The sequence below is a fragment of the Myotis lucifugus genome, unplaced genomic scaffold (genome assembly GCF_000147115.1).
Source record: "Myotis lucifugus unplaced genomic scaffold, Myoluc2.0 scaffold_248, whole genome shotgun sequence".
Classification (NCBI taxonomy): domain Eukaryota; kingdom Metazoa; phylum Chordata; class Mammalia; order Chiroptera; family Vespertilionidae; genus Myotis; species Myotis lucifugus.
In genome coordinates this window covers 469,099-489,514 of record NW_005871296.1, presented here as the reverse complement: position 1 = coordinate 489,514, position 20,416 = coordinate 469,099, and the positions used below count along the sequence as shown (strand labels likewise).

At 38.0% G+C, this 20,416-nt stretch overlaps 1 protein-coding gene across 1 annotated transcript in view; it reads right to left on the bottom strand.

The window, feature by feature from the left end:
* The window catches only part of GUCY1A2 (guanylate cyclase 1 soluble subunit alpha 2), a 279,157-nt gene that overhangs the window by 91,231 nt on the left and 167,510 nt on the right, over positions 1 to 20,416 (bottom strand). Inside the window, exon 6 of the mRNA XM_006098838.3 lies at positions 6,274 to 6,759. Coding sequence (XP_006098900.1) covers positions 6,274 to 6,759 — 486 coding nt within the window. The remainder of the gene's footprint in view (positions 1 to 6,273; positions 6,760 to 20,416) is intronic.

The following is a 20,416-nucleotide window of genomic DNA, read 5'->3' as shown; positions in this document are numbered from 1 at the left end:
TCTGAACTAGTTGCTACTGGAAAGGGAGGGAGTGGCTTTGGTTAAGGTGTTCTTAGAGCTTTTCTTATCACTCAACAATATAACTGTAGTTATTGATCATGTAACTTAGTCCTGAAACAGGTTCTATTTTTTGCTTTTAGTATTTCATCTTTGTCTAGACCACAGCCTAGTCTTGTGGAAATATTGTAGGCTCTAGAATCAGACAAGCCTCAGTTCAAATTCTGATCAAAAACATATCCTATATAATAAAGAGGTAATATGCAAATTAACCCTCACGGCCTCACAAGATGGCTGCCTATGACCAGGCTAGCAGGGGGGTTAGTGAGGGATGACCAAACGACTGAACAAGCAGGCTGCGGGGGGTGACCAGGCCGGCAGGGGGTTAGTGAAGGATGACCAAACAACTAAACAGGAGTCTGCGTGGGGTGACCAGGCTGGCTGGAGGAGGGGGGCGTGAGGGGTGACCAGGCTGGCAGGGGGGGGGAAGTTTGGGGCGATTAGGTTGGCAGGGGGGGCAGAGAGGGGTGACTAGGCCAGCGGAGGGGGGGGGCAGTTGGGGGCAACCAGACTGGCAGGGGGGGCAGTAAGAGGTGACCAGGCCAGCGAGGGGAGCAGTTAGGAGTGACCAAGCCAGCAGGGGGGCAGTTATGGGCGATCAGGCTGGTACGCAGAGGCAGTGAGGGGCGATAAGGCTGGCGGGGGTGCAGTTAGGGGCAACCAGGAAGGCAGGCAGGCAGGTGAACCATTAGAAGCCAGCAGTCCAGGATTGTGAGAGGAACATCTGAATGCCGGTTTAGGCCTGATCCAGCAGTCAGACATCCCCCGAGGGGTCCCGGATTGGAAAGGGTGCAGGCTGGGCTAAGGGGACCCCCCACCCCATGCATGAATTTCGTGCACTGGGCCTCTAATATATATATATATATCCTATCTAATAATAGACAAACATGGTAATTGACCATACCTTTGCTATGCCTCCTATTGGCTAATCAGCGAGATATGCAAATTAACCCAACCAAGATGGCAGCTGGCAGCCACGCAGCTGAAGCGGGCAGGAGGCTTGCTTGCTCCAGTGATGGAGGAAGCCAAGGTTCCCTGCCTGCCGCGGCCCGACTCTCTGAGCTCCGAAAGCAACAAAGTTTCAATTATAGAAGCTAAACAAACCCCAGATACCTGCTTTCAGCAGGCCGTGGCCACAGAGCTGGAGTGAGCAGGAGCCCGGCTCTCAACTCCAGTGATGGCAACAAAGTTTCAATTATAGAAGGTAAATAAATCCCAGAATAAAAAAAAGAAAAAAAGGAGAGGCTGGAAGCTTCAGTCGCCGGCCAGCCTGAAAATGGCCCTCAGTCCCTCACTCAGACTGGCCAGGCACCCCAGTGGGGACCCCCACCCTGAAGGGGGTGTGACCAGCTGCAAACAGCCATCAGCCCCTCACCCAGGCTGGCCAGGCACCTCAGCGGGACCCCCACCCTGATCCGGGACACCCTTCAGGGCAAACCTGCCGGCCCCCACCCATGCACCAGGCCTCTATCCTATATAGTACAAGGGTAATAGACAAACTGACCCTAACAGCAGAAAGACTGGGAATGACTGGTCACTATGACACACACTGACCACCAGGGGGCAGACGCTCAATGCAGGAGCTGCCCTCTGGTGGTCAGGGCGCTCTCACATGGGAGGAGCTCTGCTCAGCCACAAGCCAGGCTGATGGCTGCCAGTACAGCGGTGGTGGTGGGAGCTTCTCCTGCCTCCTCAGCAGCGCTAAGGATGTCCGACTGCAGCTTAGGCCTGCTCCCCACTGGCAAAGTGGACATCCCCCGAGGTCTGCTGGGCTGTCAGGGGGATGTCTGATGGCCAGCTTAGGCCCAATCCCCCAGGGAGCGGGCCTAAGCCAGCAGGTGGTCATCCCCGAGGGGACCCAGACTGTGAGAGGGCACAGGCCGGGCTGGGGGACCCCCTACCCCCGAGTGTACAAATTTTTGTGCACCAGGCCTCTAATAAATATATATATATCCTCACCAAGCATATTTTTCCCATTTATTTTCTTTTTTAGAGAGAGAGTGGAAGGGAAGGAGAGGAGGAAAGAGAAAGAAAAAAAGAACATCGACGTGAGAGAGACACATTGATTGGTAATCTCCTGCACACACCCTGACCAGAATCCAACCTGCAACCCTTCGATGCATAGGTCAACACTCTAACCACTGAGTAGTACTGGCTAGCGCTCATCAGCTGTATTAATTGGAGTATGTAACCTTCTAGAACTTAGTTTCTCTGTCTGAAAATGAAGCTAATGTAACAACGCCACATATTAGTCTGATTTGGAATCGAGGCTTCATAGGTAATAGAACTAGAGAAAAGTAAAAACAGTGGGTAAAGGTGAAAAGATGAGAACTCTAAGGAGTGTATTGAAGGTAGTCCTGGGATATCATAGTCTTGGCTGAATGGAATGAGAGGAAAATGAAAAAGGACTCATCCTACTCCTTTCCTCTCCCTTATTTCTAACTAAAGGGCTCTCCAGAGGCGAATATGTAAATTCAGGCAAAATCCACATTAGGTTGCTTCAATTCCCAATACAATTATTATAGTACTAGAGGCCCAGTGCATGGATTTGTGCACCAGTGGGGTCCCTCGGCCTGGCCTGTGGGGATCAGGCCAAAACTGGCTCTCCGACATCCCCCGAAGGGTCCTGGATTACGAGAAGGCTGTTCTTGGGTGACACACCCGAGAATTGAGTTCCCTCCTGTCTGGGTCTGGGGTGCGGGTGAAGCAGATTCAGGGCCGACAGTGCCCCAGCAGCAACCTAACCCATGGCCAATTCCGTGAAGAATCAGGCTCCCTCCTCTACTGGTCAGAGTGTCTGCCCCCTGGTAGTCCTTGTGCGTCATAGCTACCAGGCTAATGGTCAAACAATCAGATGGTCGCTTAGGCTTTTATATATATAGATATATGACATTGATTTTAAAAGAGTTATAGTTCTTTATCTTGTTCATTCTCCATACCCTATAAAACTTGAGAAGCAAAATATTACATATTGTACTATTCATGTTGACTTTTTACTAAATATTTTTCTAATTATAAGAGGATCAAAATTATAATCCATGCTTCCTTCAGGTTACCTAGCTCTTATTTACTATTCATACACCTGTAACAGCTTGGCAGCCAAGCACTGTAAAGACTTTAATTTTCTCAACACTGGAAATGAAATATGTACAGTAAAGTCTACAGCTTCTTCCTAAATATCCTGCTTTATAGAAGGTTTTGATTATTTTAGCAGAAAGTTTTTATTATAGCTTAATTTAGCCGAATTCTATTAGAATTATTCATCACTGCGTCATCTCCCTAGTGATGGAAAACATGAAAAATAAGATGATCAAGAAAGGCACAACCACAAATTTTGAAATTGGGGTCACTGTGCACAGCAGACTCTGAATGCCCCTTGTGGGGCACTCTCTCTGGCTCTTTTTTCTTGGCATTCAGCTCTACCTACTTTCCTTTTACTTTTCTAACATAAAACAAAACTGGGCTATATTGTCCTTTTCCTCTGTGGTATGATTATTTTACAAAAATTCTACAAATTTTAAATCCAGAAAAACTCTATTTCATTTTATAAAATCAGCATATTTATGGTTCTTAAAATATTCTATTGCCTTTGAGATTTTTTTCCAATAATAATTAAAACTTTAGCATATAGTTCATGGAAGTAGCACTGTTTAAATTTCCTAGAAAATTACTTTAAATGATTATGATGACTAGAAATTTAAAATTAGGCAAGTCAGATACATGATTTCTAATCTGCATTCCTCCTCAAATGGTCCTCATAATATGCTTTGTTTTATCTTATACCAAAATAAGTTCCTCTCTCTTTTTGTTTTGTTTTGTTTTGTCTTTCCTTCTCTGACCATACCATCATTGTTCTGGCTTTGGCACATAATTGAGTGTTTCCTAGTCTGGGAACTCAACCACCATAACCCTGAGCAAACATCATAGCTGCCCTATACATCTTGTCCAAGATACATGTACATACTGGCATCAAAGATATGTTAAACACACCTCACCGTGGAATTGTATTACTTTATAATTTATTGCTAAAATTTCATAAGCAAGTTCTATTTAAGAGAAGTTGTGAACTAGAATTGTTTAGTTTCTTTTTAAATATATACATATATGACAGGCAGATAGAAAGCACAGTCTTGAGTATCAGAGAAACAGCAGATCCATTCTGAAAGTTAACACTTGCTGATAATTATCACTATATGGAACTGTCCATGATTTAATAACATATAGGATAATTTGAGGTTCATACAGGATATTCCCATAGATTTTCTTTTTCTGGGAAGTATTCTAGCTTGCCTCCAAAGAAGAGATATTTGATGTCTAAAAAAATCTAATTAAAAATATTCTTAAAACTTGAAAATTGTTTGTTACCCTCAGAAGACATCCCATGTTAAGATCAAAACCTAACTGATGCTTATATTTAGATGAGGGATTCCCATGTTTCTCCAAAGAAGAATCTATTTACCTGTTTATCACTCTCATTTAGTTGTGTGAAATTGGGACCAAAATAACATATGATGACTTCAGCTGGAGGAAGCTAACACAGCAAGTCAGTGGTACAGAGGGAGGAGACTGGTGGCTGCAGAGATTAGTGCACTAGTGCCCAAGGCTGGAGGAAGAAAAGTTCTGGCAGATCCTTAACTGATTTGGCTCAGTGGATAGAGTGTCAGCCTGCGGACTGAAGGGTCCCAGGTTCGATTCTGGTTGAAGGGCATGTACCTGGGTTGTGGGCACATCCCCAGTAGGAGGTGTGCAGGAGGCAGCTGATCAATGTTTCTCTCTTATCAATGTTTCTCTCTATTCCTCTCTGTAAAAAAAATAATAAAATATAAAAAAAAGAAAAGTGCTGGCAGAGTCAGGCTGACCTGCTCGTCTTCTGCACATGGCTGGGAATTACATGACACACTCATCGCAGAGTCTCTGGTGTCGAATCAGACATTAGGCTACCACTACCATAAACTGTATACCAATAAATTATAAGAAAGTTAAAAATAACTTATAAGTAATCTTATTTTTTATAACAAAACAAATCCCTCATATACACTTCACACTGAATATTTACCCCTCAAAAGAGACTCACTTAAAGAGATAGCATTGGCTATATATTATACACTAGAGGCCCAGTGCATGAATTCCTGCAAGGGTGGGGTCAGGCCGGCCTTTGCCAATCGGGTCCCATGGGACTTGGCTGGCTGTGAGGAAGGTCCCTGGGTGGTTGGTGAGCTGCCCCCACCACCTGGTTGAACTCCGTTCGAACTCCCGGTCTAGGGGACAATTTGCATATTACCCTTTTATTATATAGGATAGGATAATGGCTAGATAACACCTTTCTCTGAAGGAGATATGCTTTAATGAAAGCAATGCAAACAGATAGTTTTTTTCCAAATATGCTTATTTGCAGAACTTACTATAAAAAGAAATAGCTGAATAGATGGATTAGTAAAGAAGAAAATAAAAACCTACAGTTCACTGCTCTTTGTTTATATTAAACGTACTTTCTGTCTCACATAATAAACCCATGTTTTGTTCTATCCTATACCAAAATAATATTAGGTAGATCGGGGCTGAATCACACAAAATATTGCTATGATTGTAATAATAATAAGGAGTTCATCAAAACAGATGCCCCAGTGGTGATTAGTACTCATTTTCAAAGCTCTTCCACTATTTTTCTTCTCTTCCACCAAAAACCATTGGTCATTTGGGCAATAGCTAAAATATTTACATGTGTCCTTTCAGAATTAGAGGAACCTCACTTAATTGACAATGCAATACAAAATATTGATTAACCATGATTTAACTGATAATGCAATGTATATTTTAGCATAGCTTATTGCTTCTTTTTAACTGTCAACATAAAGTTCTTACTTTGGAATCCCACTCTCCAAGAAAGACATTAAGTGGTTAAAAGTTGTCTAGTATTCAGCAAGTTTAATTTTTTAAATATTGACGATAAAGGATTAGCTCTACAGAATTTTTCCTTACTGAGCAATACCATGATTCACAGTTATCTGCAGTATATCAATACTACAAATTGACTCATAATAGAAGTTTACTAATAAAGCAGAAATACCTGTATCCTGTACACAGATGTCTAAATCAGAGATATCAATCATTTATTATCAAGTTTAAGTACAAAAGAAAAGTAGGTCCCTACAATTTAATTAAGATCACAATTTCTTATTAAAAAGGATTTATATATAAATAATTAAGCCCCCTTACCTTATAAATATCCAAAAATCCACACTGGTGATCGAATCTGGTGTAGAGCTCATTCAGCATGCTGATCACTTGCATGGGGGTGCACTGTGCGCAGATGGCTGTGAAGCCAACTATGTCCGAAAAGAGCATGGTGACATCGTCAAACTTTCTGGCCTGCACTTGCTGCCCTTGCCACAGTTGCTGGGCTACATCACCGGGAAAAATAGAGTAAAGAAGATCCACTGTTTTCTTCTTCTCTTCTTCCAGGGCCTGGTGAGTTCTTTCTAAAGTTGCCTTTAATTTATCCATCCTCTTCTTCAAGCCATCTTGGGCCTTAGCCTGCTCGCCAACCAAAATGACATCTCGGGTGGCATCATGGATGGGGATGTCTGAGAGATGCAGTCCCCGGCCCATGAGTTCGTCCAACTTGTCCACACATGGAGAGCCCAAGAATAAAATGGAATTTGATTCTGGGACGTGGATCATTTGTCCTTTGACTTCCATCACCTGTGAAATTAACATGGGATTTTAATCAGTGTTTTTCACATAGTAGATTCACAAAAATGCAATTAGTATCTGAAGAGGAAAAGCAAGAAATGCTTTATTAGCCATACTGACTTTCTACATTCATTCAAGCAAATTTATTTAATATTTACAGCCAGTGTAAAATTTATGGTTCTGAATCAAAACATTTGTTATTGTTTTCTACTTGGCCACATTCTAAAGACAATGATAAAATGAAGTCTGAGATCAAGGAGAAATAAATAGGAAAACATTGTCATTCAAAATTAAATTAAACCCAGGTACATAATGAAACTGGTTCATGAGCCAGTTCAAAAACTTTCAATCTTCTTAATAATAACAGAGTAACTACACTTAATTGTTATTAAAATAACACTCAGAGAATTAAGTCCAAGAGATTAAAATAAATCAAAATAATTGTTTGGCCTTATATAAGTCATGTTTCCACCAGCTACAGTCCTTTGACTATATAGTAGTCTTTGCAGTGACTATATTAATGGACAAGTCACTTGATCTTAAAAATAAAAATTTAAACTAGATATAACTAAGCTAACATTATTGGAAAGTAACTGTCAGATATTAATTCAACCAGCATGTTCAATATAAACTAAAAATAAACCTCCTAAACCAAGATAGCACTAAAGAAATTCATTTAATATAAAGTATCTGAATATCTAGTAATTTAAATCTATCCCTTCTTCCTGTGCTTTTTGATGAATTTGGGGAGTTGATGCTTAATGGAAAACTTAATGAACACAGGCTTGTGCCATCTTAGCTTGGTGTCCACTCAGAGGGGATAAGCACCATAGGAAAGGAACATGGACTTACAATCTAGCCATCTACATAAGTTGCTTGGGTTAAAATAAGGTATCTCAGAACACCTGGACAGGAAGGTGGTTGCAGTTACCTGGAAAGAACAGCCTGAGCTGACCAACCAAGACTGTACATCAGTTTCACCCACGTCACTTTCCACTACCATGAATATACTCAATAAATTTATTTGTCTTTATTTTTCACAGCATAAAGTACTTAGGCTACTTGATGAAACAAGAGGCAAAGAAGAAATATGGGGTAAAACTATAGAGATCTGGACTCCAAAGTCTGCAACTATCATTTACTTTTTTCCCCCTGCACCAATCACCAAGATCTAATCGACATAAGGAAATAAAGTTGAATTCTTGCTTGATGTTATAATTTCTATGGGATCAAATGTTCACTTTATCTTATGCAGTTTCTTCTAGTGTTTGGTGTTTCATTATTTTATACATAATACTCTCAGTTATTCATTGAAGTATTTGTTGTTCTCTATTTACTAGTACACCTCTGGATGATAAGCATAAAAAGATAAAATAAAGTTCTATTTTCAAAGATATCAAAGTATGGGGGTGGGGAGGGAGCCAAATTTATACAACACAGAGAATAGTATAAACAGGACACTTTCAATTCAAGGCAAACTTTCAAAAACTGCCTGCACACTATGATTTGAATACAAAGAAAATAATTGTTCTGAAAAATATTTCCAAATTGTTTTATATATGCCTGATTTGCTTTTGGAGGGAAGAGGTGCTATTAATTACATATAATTTCCCATTGTTGGAATATTAAAGGCATAATAAGAAAGATTTACATAATATACAACTTCATTGTAAAAAATTTGTATATTAATATTTTTTTAAAATTAAGGTAAAAGCAAACCTCTGATGTTCAAAGATTTAGACTTCTATTGGGGTCTGTTTCCCCTTCCTTCCTCATATTTTCTTCTAATCACTTTTTTTCTTCTTCTCCTTTTTGCTTTCTCCTTCCTTCTCCCCTTTGTTCTTTGGAATTACACTTTTTTTCAGCATTCTCGCTTCATTTAGTCTCTCTCATCACTGGTTTTCCTCATTAGTTCTTCCTTTTTCTTTTCCTTCACTTTTCTTCCTCTGTATCAACTTCCACATTTCCCATCACAAATGGTCCTTTCTGCTTTTTTGTTATTCAGTATGGAATTAGTATATGAGTATATGCATAAATAACATTAGATGGCATCTGCTATATGTAATAAATAAGTGCTATCTCAGGGAGCTTAATCTACCCCGTGAAGCAGCATTAGCAAGGACCAGTGGGAGCCCAAGAAGCATGAAATAAACCAAGCAGATGAAAATAGTACCATATACGCTCTGAAAATTACACTGTCATTGCAACTACAGCCTACAAAAGTAGGACAGGACCTGTGTGCCAAACCTAAACAGTGTGGTTGTCTGTTAAAATAAAAAATTTAAATAGGATCTAGTGTCTTCTAACATAATAGCCAAACTGTCCAGGATATAATAGGAAACCAAACACCAAAATAAGACTCAGGAAAATCATATCTTCAACAAGAAAAGGCAATCAATTGATGCCAATACTGAAATGAATCTAATATTGAAATTATGTGTCAAGAATTTTAAAGAAGCTATCATAAAACGTTTTGACAAGCAATTACAAATTCTTTTGAAAATAGTGAAAAATGAGAAAATCAGAAAGTAACAGGAGATATCAAAATAACCAAATTGAACTTATAAAACTGAAAAATACAACTACAATAGAAAACTTACTGGGTAGTCTCAAAAATAGAGATGACACAGTGAATTTGAGGTTAGTTCAATACAATTTACTCAGTCTGAATGGACAGACAATAAAGTGCAGAGCAATAACAAAAAGAAATACCATTTATATCATAGAAGTCTCAGAAGGAGAGAAGTAAGAGTAGGGTTGAAAAAGCATTTGAAGAAGTAATGGTTGCAAATGGCTCAAATTTTATGAAAGATATAAACACATAGATTCAACAAGCTATATGAACCTCAAATAGGGTAAACTCAAAGAAATTCACTTCAGGTCACAAAATAATTAAACTTCTAAAATCTAAATTCAAAGAAAGTATTTTCAAGGCAGCCAGAAAGAAATGGCATATTACTTACTAGAGGCCCGGTGCACGACATTCGTGCACTGGGGGGTGCGGGGGTCCCTCAACCTGGCCTGTGCCCTCTCACAGTCTGGCAGGCGGACATCCCCCAAGGGGTCCTTAGTGCTGCCATGGAGGTGAGAAGAGGCTCCTGCCATCGCCGCCGCTGTGCTCACCAGCTATGAGCCCAGCTTCTGGCTGAGCAATGCTTCCCTGTGGGAGCGCACTGACCACCAGGGGGCAGCTCCTGCATTGAGAATCTGTCCCTTGGTGGTCAGTGCACGTCATAGCAACCGGTCGTTCCACCAATCAGTCGATTTACATATTAGCCTTTTATTATATAGGATATAATACAGGAATGCTGAAGAAGGATCTTTAAACAGAAAATAAGGAAAAGAAACATAGAACATCAGGAAGGAAAAAAGAACAGAAATACTAGAAATACAGGTAAACATAATAGATTGTCCTCTTCATGAGGTGTCCAAATCATACATGGTGATTGAAACAAAAATTATAACACCATCTGACCCTCACCATAAATGTACTTGTAAAAAAGAAGCAGAAAGAAAACACACACACACACAAGAGTAGAGGATGTGAAGACAGAGGCATTGATTGGTTGGATTGATGTAACAATGGCATGCCAGTAGTCACCAGAAGCTAGACAGCCAAGGAAAGGATTCTTCCCCAAATTCTCCAGAGAGACACTTTGATTTCAGATAATAACCTACAGAACTGTGAAAGAATGCATTCCTTCTTATTTTACACTACAAACTTTGTGTTAATTTTTAACAGCAGCCACAGGAAACTAATACAGATTGGAACAATAAAATAAACAAATAGGATCTAATTGACCTATATAAGATGATCCACCCCAAAGTAGCAGAATATACATTTTTTCGAGAGACTATGAAAAAATGGGTTCTTTTATCTTAGTATACCATATCCTGGGCCACATTAAGAAACAAACATCAAAAAATTTAAAAAGCTATGCAGAATATATTCTCTGACTACATGGAATAAAACTAGAAGTCAATAACCATAGGACATATTCGTAATACTAAAAATAAGAAACAATCAAGATGTGGTTTAAAGGGTGAATGGCTAAGCCGAATGTAGAGAACTACTTAGCAATAGGAAGAAATATTCTATTGACACAGGCACAATTTTACCTGTACTTGTAGGGAATTATGCTAAGTGGAAAAATTGCTCAATAGAAAGGTTTATTTGGCTCGCTTGCTTATTTATTTTTATCATGCAATTATTTGTTTTTATTCTTAGAATTATCCAAAAAAATAAGGTATTTTAAAACAAAACCAATATTCTCCAAGAGGGCTATTAATATTTTACAATTTCAACCTAATATCTACACTTATAATAGCCACAATTTTTTTAATCTGCAAAAATATTTTTACTGTCTCTAGCAAAAATCCTTCATTAAATATTCTTATTTAAAGAGGCAATGCAAAAATGCTTCACTCAAGTACACTAAATATAATTTAAAAGAAAATTAAAGCATTCATTCATTTATTCATCTGTTTTATAAACATTTGCTTAGGATATACAACCTGCCAGTACTATGCTAAGCACTTTAAATGTACAGGAATTTAAACAGATCTGCTGCTTTTTTACTGAATTGAAAAGTAAATTCAATAGTAAAGTGCATATGTAGCTGGAGGGACATTAACATCTGAGGCTAATTGTACTATCATTTATCCTATGGATTGCTACATTGCCTTTGTCGCGATAAGATACATTAAAATTCACATTGTTTATGGCTAACATCAGCTAAAAACTCCAAAACATAACACTTCAGAGGTTTTACCTTTCCGTGCCTGCTTTATTTGCCCCTGTGTTTGTACTTCGTTTTGTTATCGGTGGAAGTGGGGAGTTCTTGGGGTGCCACAAGGAAATGAATTTCCTGGGGCCCCCATGGGAGGATGGGATTTCATGGAAAGCTTTTTTGATGGTGTAAAATTAAGGGGGGTTCCTCTCCAAGGTCCCATTTCTGCCCATCCCACCATAAAAGACATCCAATCTTGTCTTCAACAAGACCAGAATTAAGGCCCGTGCCCATAGCTTCTGATTCACATGAAAGTCCAGTCCAGCCCAACAGCCTGCCATGGGCCATGCTGTTAGGGCCACGCGGCTATGGAGAGAGAAGGCAGGACACAGGGGCAGGTGAGGGTTACTAAACAAGAGGGAGCAACAGAGAACAAGAGAACAAGAGAGAGGAACTCTTTCTGGGGATATTAACCAGGAGCTTCTTCAAACTAACCCATTAACTTTTCAAGATTTTGCATGCTTCTGATGGGGTCCACCCCTAGCCAATCCATTGTTTCCCAGGCTAGACTGACAGGAAGCACCTCCCCTGCACCACCCTGACTTCTGTGCATGTGCCTACCTCCCCCTTCACCCCCAACAGCCCAGTACTGGATGGAGAAGGGGAGGAATGTTAATACCCTTGGAGGAGGAATGCCCTGTGAAGCTATAGCTTCCTGGTGAAGTTTCCCAGGTGACCATGCTTACAGTGTCCGACTTCCCTTTGCTTTCTTTCCTTTATAATATTAATAACTAGCTAGTTACAATAAGAAAAGTTTCCTTGCTATTCTTTAAATCTCAGAAATTAATCCTAAAATACATTTGAATTCTGTTTTGACAGATAAGCCAGTAAACTACACAACCAAGTCAATTTTATGTTCCATGATTAGATAGATGCCACTTTTCTTTCTAAATCACAGCAGGATTCGGGTAATATTTTAAAGGAAATGGGGTTATGCTTTAGAGCTGAAAGAAGGGTATCAGCAAATGTTTTGGCATTCTATTGTGCAAAGGGGACCAAATGAAATGCTTATGTTTCGCTTTTAGATTCCTTATTCATTTCTTTGTTATTTATCAAGCATTAAATTTCACGAAATATTAAATTGATATGCAGCTTGTAATACCTTGCATACACAGGCTGCCTTTTTCCCCAAAGGGTGAACGTGATTTTATTTTTCATCACAGTCACACAATCAGTAAGTCACACACATTCAAGAATAGCACTGAAAGTCATCCTTCTTTAACACAGCAGTTAGCCTTTGTCACCACACTGTCGCTCACACATCCACGGGAAAGTGTGGTTATATTCCTATATATCTAGCCTACAAAACTTCACTTCAAAATTTCTGGAACTATCACTAAAATATTCTGCAAAGAAAGGACACTGTACCTTCTCTTCAAGGGAATATTACAAAAATAATTCTAAACAAAGCACTAACACATGGTTATATCAGGCTGAATGAAGCCCTTCATAGTAACAGAGTTACTAGTATTTGGATGAGTGAAAAGCATTGGGCTCTCTGAACCAGCCAATTGAACACGATAATGTTCTGATAAGGCCTTAGAGACAAAAACTACCTTCAATTATCTAATTATGTACTATTTATACATGTGTGTGCTGTGTGTATGTGCACTTATGTTGAAATATTTGTTCTCCCATAAGTCATTTCATTCTTGTGAATCAGGGATAGGGCAGAAAATTGGGGGTGGCTACTTAATATGTTGCTTAATAATAAAACTAGTGGTTTTTTTTTCATTTTGACTGAATTGCATTAAATATTTAAAAGAAATAACTAGAGTTTGTGCTTAAACCCCAGTTGGCAAAGCCTATTGCTATAGAAAGGGGATGCAGGCTGTTGGATAAATAAAGTTAAGGATATTGGAGTGCAGAAGAAAAGAAAATTTTCTAATGAAATAATAAGGTAGTTGCTTAGTCCAGGGCACATACCATGACTAAAGAATTCAGAGAGCTACAAAATCCAGTTTTTAGGTAGAGGATTGAATTATCATATATAGGATTGTCATTCAATAAACTTTTTTCCTGTGGTGATGAAGATATCATGAATGTGACTGAAGGACTAAATTTTAAATTTTATTTTCATTAACTTAAATTAAAATGAATATAGCCACATATAGCTTCTGGCTAATGTATTGGACAGCATAGCTCTCAAGTAAAATTCTGACTCCAATATACAATCCATCATTTAGTCTAGATATTCTTTTTCATTTGATTATGGGTAAGAAATGGAGGAATATTTGAGTCACACAGATGTGTTTTTGTTGTTAACAATGTCACATAGAAGGTTTGAGAAAATATTATGTGTAGGAACTTTACTCAGTACAAAAGATAAAGTTGAGTTTAAGACAGTCATGGTCTCTGCCCTCATGATTATTATATTCTAACAGAATATTAAACTCTAACATATACATATTATTTTTAAATGTATAAGTTATGAAGAGCTGATGGACCCTGCTGCTGCATAACAAATAGATTCTGATTTAAGAAAAAAAACACACAAACTTTTGAGACACTGGTTATCCCTTAAAAAGGTAGGAAAGGTTTCCAAGGATACCTCCACATGCACACCCCAGAAAAAAGAATAACCAAATCAAAGCAAACAAATAAACCAAAAGTCACCCTTAGTTTGGAGCCCTGGCAGGGCAGAGAGAAGTCAGGCTGCCTTGAGAGCCATGTTGAGAGAACACTGCTATCAGGATTCTGAGACACGGGACATGTGTATGGGTAAGGAGTCTCATTAGAGAGTCTTGAGCTGACACTCCCCCCTCAAGTAAGGCTGGAGTGGGCCTTGGTTCACTCTCTGCTCTGCAACCATGGAGGTCACATGTCAAATATGGGGACATCAGAAATAGCCTACTGTCTGAAGTCTCTTTTGCACCAGGGCTGCTCAGAAAAGACATCTAACCTCCCTCAGACCTGTGATGTGAGCAAGGAACAAATCTTTACTGTGTTAAGGAACTGAGATTTAAAGACTGTTTGTTACACCAACTAGCATTACTTACCTTCACTGAACACACCAGGTCTTGGTAAAGATCATTATCCCCTGTCTCCATCACACACTTGAGAAATGGTCTAGATCAGTGGTTCTCAACCTTCTGGCCCTTTAAATACAGTTCCTCATGTTGTGACCCCACCATAAAATTATTTTCGTTGCTACTTCATAACTGTAATGTTGCTACTGTTATGATTCATAATGTAAATATCTGATATGCAGGATGGTCTTAGGAGACCCCTGTGAAAGTGTCATTTGACTGCCAAAGGGGTCGAGACCCACAGGTTGAGAACCGCTGGTCTAGACTAACACCTCCTCTGTGCTAGGACCCCAGTGAAAAGAATTCATCACAATTCTTTCCCATCCAATCTGACTGAATTCACTGTCATTCTAATTATTATCATTCCCATTTCAAAATTCGATGTCATCGGTGAATGAAAGGAAGAGACCTGAGACTGATACATAGTTCAATCTATAAGTCTGAATCCAAAGTTTCCCTTGATTTACTGATACATGGTTAGTTTTATGCTTATCCAACATAAATCATCATGAATTATAACTTAATATCAATTTTTTATCTCCTTAAAACTAGAATGCATGTGTATTTTTCATTTTAGTAAGATGGTGCCAAAACTTCTCAATCCCACGTTCAAAGGCTGTTAAATCACGTTGTTTACACATATCTTCAGAAAAAAATCACTTCTACTTTCGTGGTAAACAACTTGCTTCCCTATTTATAATGGTCTGGCCCTCTAGCTAATTTGCCTACAAACGTCAGGTGGTCATAATAATCTAGCCACTCAGTGTAGTGCAAATAATTTAAATGCCTTTTTAGATCTAAATGTTCACAAACTGTGTATAAATTAATACATTATTTGGGGGGTATTGAAGAAATATTCCCTCTAAAAATGAAAATCCTCAGGGCAAACTATGGATTAAAAACTTTACTCCTTTTTATGTTTATGTTTATATCTATTTCCTGATTTAATTTTACAATAACCCAGTTAGAATGAGCAAGTGTAAGAAAGGAGACTGATAAAGCTTAATTGAGGTGGCCAAGGTGTATGGCTGAGGAAACATGGAGGTGGGATTGGAACACGGGCATGTCCTTTTTTTCACTATCACCAACAAAGGGACTTTTAAAAATTGTGTATGTACACACGTTATGGGAAATCTCCTATATGAAACCCAAGAATCTCAGCACTGTCATTTAATGTTTGTTTGGCTGTTTTCCTTCTCTTGGGAAGTAGAAGTAGATGGTGAGACCAAACTTGGACTCCACATCTTTAAAATGAGATAACAAATGAACCTACATAGTACGATTGCTATCTAGATACATATTTGTTAATATTTGCAATGCACTTAGAATACTTACTGGTACATAGTAAATATATATTTATTAACCAAAAACTGCCTGGCTTACAGGGCGTTATAAGTAGTTTTAGAACCCGTTAGCTCATCATCCATCTACTATTGTTCTGAATATTTCTAAGATTTAATTACAATAAATTATGGCTGTATTAGTTTGCTAGGACTACCATAACAAAGTACCACAAACTGAGTGACTTGAACAACAGAAATTTATTGTGTCATAGTTCTGGAAGCCAGAAGTCCGAGATAAAGGTGTTGGTGCGACCATGCTCCCTCTCAATGCCTCTGCAGGCTTCTGGGTGCTCCTCGGCTACTGCAGCACAAACCAGTCCTCATTTGGGGTTCTCCCTGAGTGCACATCTGCTTCTGTGTCAAAATTTTCCTTTTTTTTTTAAAATAAGGACACCAGTGATGTTGGATTAAGGACCCTAATAGCCTCATTTTAACTAAATTCCTTCTGTAAAGACACTATTTCCAAATAAGGTCACATTCTAAAATACTGGGACTCCAACAATACCACCTTTTTGGATGACACAATTCAAACCATAATATGTTCCCCTGATTATGGCAGTGTTCTACCTGTGACATGTCAGCTCTGATTCCAAGGTTCATTAATAAAGTGCTCAGAAACAGTAAATCTATCTACCCATTAATATTGTACCCCTATCATACTTTATTCCTCTTCTAAGGTTTATTTTTGTCCCTAGAACTACCATACAATTTTACTACTTTTCCTTATTTATGTCTATCTTGATATTAGGACACAAGATCCATAAGTGTAGAGATTTTTATTTGTTTCTTGCTGTGTTTTCTAGCATGTGAAATAGTACATTCCATATAACAAACACTCTATAAATATTAATTGGATGATTAAGTAAATCTATATGAAGGTATTCGTGCATACGTATATAAATAGTATTAACTAAAGAAAGAATTGACAAATGACTTCTTTCATCTTACTTTAGTTCTTTGATTTCTTAATGAACCAACTCTCCCTTTTCCTTTGAACATACTAAACATATTAGAATAAGAAAATAGAAATTTTAAGAAAAGCTAGAAGGTAGTAATCTTCTAGTGGCCCAGTTACTTCTTTTGTAAAACAGGAATATTTCATATATTTTATTAATACAATAGTTTAGGTTGTATCCAAACAGCACAAAGTAGATCATCGATGTTTCTATCCCTCATTCACTTTCCTTTCCTCTCTGAAATCAATAAGAATATACTAAATAAATAAAAAATTAAAAGCTGGTAAAAAAAAAAGCATGAAGTAGCAAGTTATCAGTACAGATAACTAATATGGACAAATCAAATACCAATTCATTTTTGTTGTCCTAAAATATTCTGATTTGTCTTATCTATAGTGACCTATACTGATGAAATTATTTTGATAATTCCCAGATTGCTATTGTGCTATAAACAGGTATCTATATCAGTGATGGCGAACCTTTTGAGCTCGGCGTGTCAGCATTTTGAAAAACCCTAACTTAACTCTGGTGCTGTGTCACATATAGAAATTTTTTGAGATTTGCAACCATAGTAAAACAAAGACTTATATTTTTGATATTTATTTTATATATTTAAATGCCATTTAACAAAGAAAAGTCAATCAAAAAAATGAGTTCACGTGTCACCTCCGACACGCGTGTCATAGGTTCGCCATCACTGTTCTATATTCAGCTTCTAATAGTAGGCCAATTTAGAGACTCTAAAAGAACCTCTTCAAAAGAAAGTAAAAATGCATATTCTACATAAAACATAATTTTATAGCATTTCTGGGTTGGAAATAGGTGAGAAAAGTATTCAGGGGTCTAAGCAAAAATAAGAGCAAATATAGTGAGCTAAAATGTTTGATGTGAGCTGTATGTGCAAATTTAAGATAGTGTCACTTGAGGGTAAATGCCAATATCAGCACTGAGGACTGGAGGCTTAACCTTACACTAGCAGTAAGGTGAGGGAGCTGGACCTGGGATGCTTGCATTATACCTGAGAATCTGGAAAGGAGAAAGCAGTCCCAGGTCTGCAATACTGCCAGGATCCCCATGGAAACAAATGATCATTCTCTCCTATGGAATTCATATTTAATTTAGGCTCCAAGATTTCCTCCAAATAAAATAATGTTGAATATAAGATAAAAATCACAAAATTTACAGGAAAACTAGCCACCAGAAGTGAGAATAAAAAGAAATAAAAAAATAGATTTAGACCACCAAGGACATCAGATATTGGAGTTTCAGATTTGATATACAAAATACGGATGGGATGTTTACAGAAATGAAAGGCACCACAACCATGCATACAATGAGATACAATCAAAACTGACTCAGGAGGTTTAAAAAAGAGGAAAAATAGAAGTTTTTTTAAATTAAAAATGTAATGGTTAAAATTTAAACAAAATGAAAAAGGAGGTGGGTTGAACAGAGTATTAGATGTCACCAAAGAAAAATGGTGAACTAGAACTAGAAAATACCGGTAGGTCTAAAAACATTGTAAAATGTCACACAGAGAGATAAAAAAAGTGAAAAATATGTCAGAGAGGTCAAGTAATATAAAAGAAAGAATGTGAAAATCTAACCTAAGTCTAAACAGAGGATCTGAAGGAGAGAATGTAAAAAATGGAGGAAAAGTAATATCTATTGGGGTAGTGAACACATAATATGGTGTACAGATGAGGTATTGTATAAGTGGACACCTGAAACCTGTATACTTTTGTTAACCAATGTCATCCAAATAAATTCAATAAAAAATGAAAAATAAGTAACATTTCAAGCACTAATGATTATGAATCTTCCTGAACTAACAGAAAATATGAATCCCCACTATCAAGCACAATTTCTATTAAGAAATAGAATTAAAAGGAAATACAGACCTAGATATTTGTAGTGAATCTGCAGAATACCCAGCTTTGACAAAGATCATAAGAGTAGACAGAAAGATCACGTACAAAGATACATTGACAGCAGACAGCCATAATAGAAGCCAGAGACAATAAAATGGTGTTTTCGATGGGCTGAGAAGTAATAACTGTCATTCTAGAATGGTGCTCTCAGAAAAGCTATATTTTGAAAAAATTATGAGATAAACACAAACCAAGAGGGTTTACTATCAATAAACTAACACAAAACAACTTTAAAAATGTATTATTGAAAAAAAAGAAGGAAAAATGAACCCAAAAGGATAGTCTAGAATAAAAAATGAACAGAGAAAAAATATAGATAAATATGAACAAATATTATCTATTTCATATTACATGAAATAGTAATAACAATTATAATATGCTACTTTTTGATAAGCATTCCAGATGACTTTTTAACTGGATGAGATTAAGAAACAATGCTGTTGATTGGACTGTCCGGCCTTGGAGGGAAGGTAGGGGAGGGTGGGGGTAAGGGGGAGAGATCAACCAAAGGACTTATATGCAAGCATATAGGCCTAACCAATGGACACGGACAACAGGGGGGTGAGGGCATGAGCGGGGGATAGGGGTTAGTGTGGGGATAAGGACACATATGTAATATCTCAATCAATAAAAAATATATTAAAAAATAAAATAAAATAAAAGAGACTGTCTTTAAAAAAAAAAAGAAACAATGCTGTTTTTAGCCGAAACCGGTTTGGCTCAGTGGATAGAGTGTTGACCTGCGGACTGAAGGGTCCCAGGTTCGATTCAGGTCAAGGGCATGTACCTGGGTTGCAGGCACATCCCCAGTAGGAGATGTGCAGGAGGCAGCTGATTGATGTTTCTCTCTCATCGATGTTTCTAACTCTCTATCACTCTCCCTTCCTCTCTGTAAAAAATCAATAAAATATATATTTTTAAAAAAGGCTTATAAACCACATAGAGCTTTAAAAAGGGTAAATTATTATGAATGAAAATAGCATAGGGAAAAGTTAGGACACGTAAATTTCCAGTCACTGCTAGATTGCAATTCTTCACTTATTATAAAATAAATACTAAATAAAGCAATAACCCTCAGAGCATCACTGGTTTCTTCCTGAGAATAGTGTCATGATTATTTCTGTTGAATAACAGTTTCAGTCATTTTCCTTTGGTAGAACATGCAGTCAATTCTCCATTCCAAGCCACCTCAAGATCCAGTCTTATTCCACACTTTATGTCCCTGCCAAAAACACACCACTTTACTCTGAGCACATATTATATGCTAATACAAACAAACAAGCAGAACAGAAACAGATTCATAGATACAGAGAACATTTTTACAGTTTCCAGAGGGGAGGGAACTGGGGGATGGGTGAAAAGGGTGAACAAATTAAGAAGTACAAATTGGTAGTTACAGGATAGTCATAGTGATGTAAACTGGGAATATAGGGACTATAGTCAATAATCTATATTAATAAAAGGGTAATATGCAAACTGGTCAGGATGCCCTCACAAGAATGACCGAATAGTAGGCTACATGAGGCAACAAGGCCAGCAGGGGGGTTAGTGAGGGACGACCAAACGACTGAACAGCAGGCTGCGTGGGGTGACCTGGCCAGCAGGGAGGCAGTTGGC